This window comes from Gigantopelta aegis, chromosome 12, assembly GCF_016097555.1.
Source record: "Gigantopelta aegis isolate Gae_Host chromosome 12, Gae_host_genome, whole genome shotgun sequence".
Classification (NCBI taxonomy): Eukaryota; Metazoa; Mollusca; class Gastropoda; order Neomphalida; family Peltospiridae; genus Gigantopelta; species Gigantopelta aegis.
Window position 1 is genome coordinate 566,788 of NC_054710.1, and position 8,867 is coordinate 575,654.

At 42.9% G+C, this 8,867-nt stretch overlaps 1 protein-coding gene across 1 annotated transcript; it reads left to right on the forward strand.

The window, feature by feature from the left end:
• The first annotated feature begins 6,154 nt into the window (after positions 1–6,154).
• On the forward strand, positions 6,155–8,142 carry LOC121386533. Its single transcript, XM_041517470.1, has 3 exons — positions 6,155–6,404; positions 6,808–6,996; positions 7,781–8,142. The coding sequence occupies exons 1-3, from the start codon at positions 6,155–6,157 to the stop codon at positions 8,140–8,142; spliced, it is 801 nt and encodes a 266-aa protein (XP_041373404.1).
• The last annotated feature ends 725 nt before the right edge of the window (positions 8,143–8,867 follow it).

Genomic DNA, 8,867 nt, shown 5'->3' on the forward strand with positions numbered 1-8,867 from the left:
CACACAGATTTTGAGAGGAAACCCGCTGTCGCCATTACATGGGCTACTCTTCCGATTAGCAGCAAGGAATCTTTTATTTGCGCTTCCCACAGGCAGGATAACACAAACCATGGCCTTTGTTGAACCAGTTATGGATCACTGGTCGGTGCAACTGGTTTACACCTACCCATTGAGCCTTGCGGCGCACTCACTCAGGGTTTGGACTCGGTATCTGGATTAAAAATATCCCATGCCTCGACTGGGATCCGAACCCAGTACCTACCAGCCTGTAGACCGATAGCCTGCCACGACGCCACCGAGGCCGGTTGATCCGCTGAGGAAGACCATAATGCACAATACACTGATTATATAAGACGCACCTTGGTTTGTTTTATTTACGTTGGTAACAGACGAATGTTTGTATGGCGCATTAATACAATAACAACAGTCCGATGTTACAGGCTAAATAACCAATGAAATTCACATATTTTACATGAAGGCGGGATAATAAACTATTTAAATATGACCTTTGTACATCATGACCATTGTTAAAATACCTGTAGGTATTATAAAGTACACAATCGTATACAATTTATACAAATACTATTATCTACTATCTAGAATATGTTTGATAATTTAGTTTTCATTTGACGTTTATTCAAAATGATCATTGTTAAAATACTATTACGTATTTTAAAGTACATATTCTGTATATAATTTAGTACCACATCTTTGCATTAATATTAAATAAAAGGTGACTTGTTATTTTTATGTCTTGATTTGTTCTTGCATTTGTGTTTTGAAATACCATCAGCAATAATAACATACAAAGTTATTTTAAGGACACCATTAGAACACATTGATTAATTAATCATTGACGAGATAAATGTGAATCATTTGCTAATTCAGATGCACAATCTTCAGAAAAGCCCGCTACCTGTTTGCATTAGCAGCAACTGATCTGCCATATATCCACTTTCCCACAGACAGGACATTACGTACCGTACCATAACACTGGCTGGGAACAACTCAAAGAGTCTGCTGAGGGATTCTACCGCACCGCTGTAAGCACATCAATTAAGTGCTCGAACCACTGAATTTGATCTGCTCTGTTTAACGACGTCTCAGCACATTTTAAACTACGTCTATTTGGTGTCTAACATTTGGTGTCGCCTCAGCACATTTTAAATTACGTCTATTTGGTGTGTTACATTTGGTGTCGCCTCAGCACATTTTAAAATACGTCTATTTGGTGTCTAACATTTCGTGTCGCCTCAGCACATTTTAAACTACGTCTATTTGGTGTCTAACATTTATTGACGCCTCAGCACATTTTAAACTACGTCTGTTTGGTGTCTAACATTTGGTGTCGCCTAAGCACATGTTAAACTACGTCTGTTTGGTGTCTAACATTTGGTTATTTTGACACGTGGTCGGGAGAGAGATAAAGGAAACCTGCTACCACCACGTATGCTATTCCTATCGATAAAGCAGCAAGGAATCTTATACATGCAGTTTTCTTCATAGGCAGGACAGTACATACCACAGCCTTTGATGTACCAGTCGTGAAGATGTGGTTGGAACGGGTAAAATAAACCATAAAAGGAAGAAAATGTTTTATTTAACGACGCACTCAACACATTTTGTTTACGGTTATATTGCGTCGGACATATTGTGAAGGACCACACAGATATTGAGAGAGGAAAGCCGCTGTCGCCACTTCTTGGGCTACTCTTTTCGATTAGCAGCAAGGGAACTTTTATATGCACAATCCCACAGACAGGATAGTACATACCACAACCTTTGTTACACCAGTTGCGGAGCACTGACTGGAACGAGAAATAGCCCAATGGACCCACCGGAAGGGATCGATCTCGCATCAGGCGAGCACTTTACCACTGAGCTACGTCCGCTCCCGAGTCTATAGAGGGTGGTCGATACTGCGACTTATTGCGCCCGAAACGAGCGTTCTAAGACTGAACTACATCCTGCTCTCGGGTCTATAGAGGGCGGTCGATACTGCGACTTATTGCGCCCGAAACGAGCGTTCTAACACTGAACTACACCTCGCTCTCGGGTCTATAGAGGGTGGTCGATACTGCGACTTATTGCGCCCGAAACGAGCTTTATTACACTCAGACCGTTCCCCAACGGCATTTGAGGAACGTACATAATAAATGGAATAAACGTGACGAGATGGTTTACAGGAGGATGAAATAATAACATATAATAATACATAATACATGTATTTACTTGTATATGATATTAATTGATAATGACTGTAACAGTAGTAGTAGTAGTAGTAGTAGTAGTAGTAGTAGTAGTAGTAGTAGTAATTAATAATAACATCACAACAATAACAATATCGATAACAACAATGACAACACTGAACTACACCCCGACACCGACAACACTGAACACAGTAACATTAACATCAACAGTGGCGACTACAACAACAACAGCGACAACATCACAACAATAACGACAACAGTAACAACATCAACAATAACATCATCAACATCATTAACGTCAATAACATAAACAACATCAACAACAAAGCAATATCATCAACAATAACAACATCAACAACAACAACAACATCAACAACAACAACAATAACAACATCAACAACAACATCATGGGGGTGGGGTGGGGGTGGGCGACGGTTGGAGGTAGCGGTGGCCGTGCCTGTTACCCATAATATTTGTTTATTAGGGTAATAGTTTTCTGCTAATATTTAGTCGTACACCAAGACAGTACATACCAATTCCTATGATGTACCAGACGTTAGTACTGGTTTGGTCAAGAAAGAAAATAGAAAAAAAGAAAGAAAAAGAAACCAGCTCGTAAAGGGGTATCGATGCTATGACGCATCGAACGTGATGCAAGCGCAGTGCCATCACGTCCTACGGACAAGTAAGTAAAACGTGAGTACATTGCGCAGAGGTGCTATTTTTAGATCTCGTCGTAAGACACGCCTCCCGGGTGTACAGTTTAAAATTAGGACAAGTGTTGATTATATCTAGCAGGATTCGTCGATCACTTTAAACAATCATTTTAACACAATGGCAACTTAGAGTCAGCTTTTGATGTTAATGTATATTAACGGATGTTGTTTGTCATCAGGTAAGTTTGAAATTCGTACTTTACAGGTGGATTGCGAGTGTTTTTGTGTACAACTTCGCAAAATGAAGAGTCTGTGTCTCTTTAATTGGTGTGTATAACTACACCACCAAGTTGCACTATGATCGCAGTGGTACAGCGCTCGCCTGATGCGCGGTCGATCGAGGATCGATTCCTGTCGGTGGGCCCATTGAGCTATTTCTCGTTCCAGCCAGTGCTCCACAACTGGTGTAACAAAGGCCGTGGTATGTACTATCCTGTCTGTGGGTTTTCTCTCTCAATATCTGCGTGGTCCCTAACGGTATGTCTGGCGCTAGCCCGAGTACTCTGACTGTAAGATAGCTAGACGGACATTTGGACATAAATACGCTCTGTAGCTGAATGTGGGTGCTGTCGAATTTCTTTCTGTAGTATTTGTATTAGTGATTAATATGTGGAGGTTTTTTTTATCAGTTAACTCGAAAATGATCGATGTAAAGGTATTTGACGTCAAACATAGGATTGGTGTGGTATTAGAGCGGGAATCTTTGCCAACTTTTTGGTTGTCAGGAATTGCCAAAAAAATACATAGGTTGGTCTCTGACTGTAATGGGAGCGTATTTATGTCCAAATGTCTGTCTAGCTCTCTTACAGTCAGAGTACTCGGGCTAGCCTGACGCCATATAACCGTAAATAAAATGTGTTGAGTGCGTCGTTAAATGAAATGTTTCCTTTCCTTTCCTGTGATCGCAGTGTGGTATATTGTAAAAGAAATTTAGCAGAACTTTTGACAGGTGTTTATTTTGTATAAACTCAAGTTTCTTGTCTTTCTTCACCTTTACGAAGAGTTTCCCAAGATCCAGGCCTGGTGCCGGTTTCTATCACGACGGATCTAAGTGGTGTTTTAACTTTGTCATGTCTTCGTCATTAAGTACTTTATTTCCCTCAGGTGTCGTGGTTAAGCCATTGGACATAAAGCTGGTAGGTACAGGGTTCACAACCCGGTACCGGCACCAAACGCAGAGCAAGTTTTAACGGCTCATTCGGTAGGTGTAATATCAAAACACCTTCTTCTCTCTCACTAACCACTAACCCACTGTCCTGGATAGACAGCCCAGATAGCTGAGATGTGTGCCCAGGATATGGTGCTTGAACCTTAATTGGATATAAGCACAAAATAAATTGAAATGGAATGAAATCAATGTTTATTTTACACAAAGGCGCTTACCTTCAGTTCTGTTTATTCCTTTCCAAAGTCCCATTTCACATGTCATAGCAACTTCAGCTTATGATTAATCACAACTGTCTCTAAATGTTGTCACCTCATTTCCTGACAACATTGTTTTGACAATATTCGACCCAGCTGTCCACGGTTCCTTTTCCCTTGGCACGGTACAACATTCTATTATTTTAAAACTTTGTTTATCTGCAGTTCGTTTTTGTTGTGGACAATACCTAGCTATATGACCTCGTTTATCACCCCCCCCCCCCACACACACACACACACACACAACGTTGTTGCCTACACTTGTTATCGTTATCCGACACAGTAATGCAACAGTACAAACTTAACGCACACAACACTAATTGCAAATAAAACATAATACCTGATATGTGATATCGTTAAAATGTTGGTGGCTATATTGCATTTATGCTAATTAGCATCTTTCTCTGTATTAGATTCTGTTCACACCAGTTCATACATCTCAGTCACACGTTACCAAAACGTTTCCCATTACGCGCAAAGCCTGCAGCTAACCGGGTCAATAAGACAATCCGCACTGGCTTTATCAAAGCAGCCAGCAATGGAACAATTGCAGCACGGATTGCACGTATGATTCTAAACGTCAAATTAAACAAAAAGGTATCATACTGTGCAGAAAAAGTAAAGCACCACTGTCAGTAAAACATATATACAAGTAAATCGACTTGTGACAAATTGATAATTATTTCAATCGGGACATAAACATAAATGGAAGCTCATTTAATATGCTATAAATACTTGTTTAGTTACAGTTAATGGTGCACAGCTGACAGTGACTCTAGGAGCTGATACCATGGCAGTGACGTGTCGTCCTGGAAACATCGTTAATCAGAGCTATGCATATAGTGTTATTACAATGCTAAGAGATGTGGGTAACAGTAGACCTTTGTAAGTGGCTACAGCAGCACCATCAAGAAACAATGGACAAGCCATTCTAAAAGACACAACACTGGGAACTGGGAACTATTTTCTCGTGCCCCTATCCAAAAAGGTTCAGGCACGCCCACTACGGATTTAGCCTCTGACTTCGCCAGTGACTAACTCCGGAGCAGGGGTGGGGGGGGGGGGGGGGGGGGGGGTTTGAGGTGGGCGGAATTTGGAAGAAAACCATTTAGTAAGGTCAACGCGAGCGCGGACCAAATAGCAGACACTTCGTAAACTTGAAGTACACCGAGTGGGAGCCGTGCTCTGATTGGCTGAATTTCGATTCCTCGGTGAAGCCTGTTTTTTACCTAAGTCTACAAAGAGTAACTGCATCCAAAAACATGTCCGGACTCTAAAATTTAACCCAAAATAGTTAAGACTGCTCAGCCAAAAAGTTTTAAGGTGATTTTGAGCAATTGAACGGGCGCCAAAAATAAAATGCGTTAGACTACTTATAAAAAAATAAACATAAGAATTTTGAACTGCTTCCAAAACGTTTAAAGTCTAACTAGCCCAAAAAAAGAGATTAGTACTCACGGAGGTGAAGGAGGTTGGCAAAGGGGAGGACGTCACGGTGAGCCGATGAAGTTGGAGACGTCAAAATGCGGAATGCCTGGCCGGTAAGTGGATCCTGCTATCGACTTGGCTAGTGCTCGATATTCTTTCCCGGCTACGATTTTGATGATTCGATGGAGGGTCGGGTTGTCCATTTCTGGGAGTAGCAGTGCTTGATTGTAGCTCCCACTCCGGCGTACGGTGAAACAGAGTCCACGGCCATCCCGCATTGTAACGCTGTGCACACAGAAGTCACCCTCAGACGGACTTGTTGGTAGTGGCGAGAAGGCGTTGAGCTTCGGTTGGGTAAATAGGTTCCGGACGTCCTCGATGTTGGTCTTTACTAACTGGGAGTATCGCGTTGGTAGTTTCCCGGCCTTAAGTGACCACTGCTCCTCAGTTTCAACAACAGGCTTCGGCGGTTGCGTCGGGGGTCCTGGCTTGGCTGGTTGGTCTCCTGGTGACGCAATCGCTTTCCGCTTGGCAACGGCTATCGATCGGGCCTGGGACTCGACTGCGGCACTCTTCCGAGGTGGAGGTGGCATCACAGGAGTCCCGGAGGCTGAGTTCAGCGGAGTTTGTGGGGGCGACTCCATAACCGCCTGGTTAAGGTCTACCCCTGGTGGTTCAACTGTTGGTTCCGGCTGAGCTGGATCCTCGGGTTTCACCGGTGTCGATCGGTGCTTGGGGGGTAGATCGGGAAGGAACGCCGCCGACAGTTGAGCTGTCGGTTTTGTCCCCCCCCCCCCCCCGGTCCGCCCCTGGCGCGTCCGTCTTCCTCCTTCTTCTCTTCCTCGGTGGCTTCTTGACCGGGTCACCGTACACCAAGGTCACGGTTGCCCGTGGCCCGGTGTACGTGACGCGGTATTCCAGCAACAGCAACGCTCCGTAGGAGACCATAAGTCCCCCCAGGTGGGGGGGGGGGGGGGGTAGCGCGAGAGTACACTGATATACGTCCATCCTCATCGTGGTCAATTTCGAAGTGGACACAACACTGAGAGCCACAGTGACTGGGAAGGCAGATAATAATGACAAACAAGGGTGTTTCATACAGGTTGTGTTGAGACCGATATCATGCAGAGACTCGGGTCAGTACTTCTGCAAAACCAACTACTTAACAGTAGATTTGGATCCTGGTATCTCAGAAGACAGCCGAAATATTACTGTACATAGTAAGTAAAGTTACCATTTGTTAGATTAATGTGTCTTCAAGGTAGTGCAGGCACGGCGGAGCAGGGCTTGGGGAGGGAGGCGCCCAATAATTCAGAATCATAATTAAATACATTATTGGTAGTAAATCGTATTATTGGTAGTAAACCCCCTAGAAACTCCGGCTCTTTGTCCCCACCCCTCCCCCACTCATGTCTACTTGCTTCCGCCGTGCCTGTAGTGTAGGCATAAACAATAATTGTACTGGTTAGAAGTATCGCAGTCCAAACTGTTGTCTCCATAAAATGTATAACACGTTAAAAAACCTCATATGTTAGACATCGTGTAGCCGTGGTTTAAAATGTCCCGAGGTGTCGTTAAACAAAGTATTCCTTTAAGTTCCTACACTACTTCATTATACAACAGTCACGTTCTTTATACCTACGAACTAGCTATGATCTACGAATTAATTAAATACTTCTGTCTGAAAATTATTTTGTTACTATTTCTTAAATTCATTGTTTATATTTGTGTCTCTAGAGGCGTGGTTAAACAAAACAAACTTTAACGTTTTAACTTTATCTTTGTTTCTTATAACGTTATTATCTGTTTGATGTTTCTGCTGATGAACACACTGTTAGACCACGAGAGTGCCACAGTGCACAAGGTAGTTATGCACTTAATGTGATCGTAGTGCTAAGATAGCTTTGTGGGACGGGGCCTACGACTACTGAATGGTATGCGAGTCCTGTCAATTGACACGTTGTGTTTTGAAATATTATTTATCTCATATTTCAACTGATCCAGGTCCAGTCTCTGTGTTTGTTAGACCACGGAAGGAGGCTGATCCATACTTCGTGAATGAAACTGTAGAATTCCGGTGTACTGGTGATGTTGGGAATCCATCACAAAGCAGACCGTGGTTATGGCAATGGAAGTTAGTAAGCGGTATGATGGATCTGTGGACATCTTACCCATATAATGACAGGATCCACGATGATCCAGTCACTCCTGGAAACTGTTTGAATCAGGGACGATCCACTCTAAGACACGTTGTGTCTGTGGATGACAATGGCCGGATGTTCCGGTGTCTCGTGAACAACAACGAATTGTACTCTGCCAACTTTACCATCTACATTGAAAGTGAGTATGAGACAAACTTAACATGATAAGATAAGGGCATGGAGTACATTGTTTAAATGTCCCTTCAACTTGGTTTTGCGTAGCGATACGACATTGATCACGATGACTACTGTGTTGTTCAGACTTCAAATAAATCGTCGCTCCAGTCAGTGCAACACGACTGGTACACCTAAGGCCGTAGTATGTGCTATCCTGTCTATGGGATGGTAAATATAAAAGATCCGTTGCTGCTATTCGAAAAGAGTAGCCCATGAATTGGTGACAGCGGGTTTCCTACCTCAATATCTGTATGGTTCTTAACCATATGTCTGACACCATATAACCGTAAATACAGTATGTTGAATGTGTCGTTAAATAAACCATTTCTTTCCTTCACATAAAGCTGTAAATTTCAATGCTTTTGTGGGTTGTATTCTTCTATACATGGTTTATGATGCAGCTCAGTGTTAGAGCGGCAACAGTCTGAAGGGCGATTGGTCGCAGGACCGATCACCCTCGATGTCCCAACCAATGTCCCGCGACAGATATATCAATGTCCATGGTATGTACTTAACTGTCTATCGGTAAGTCCATATAAAAGATAACTTGCTTGTTTTTTTTTTTATAGTAGGAAACTGTATGGCGTTATCATGTTTTTTTTGCACCTTCGACCAACTATGGCAATAACCATACGTTAGAAACAAAGAAACGCATGGGTATGGACGTACTCATTGGTGAAGTGCTTCCCTGATGTGCGGTCGGTCTGGGATCG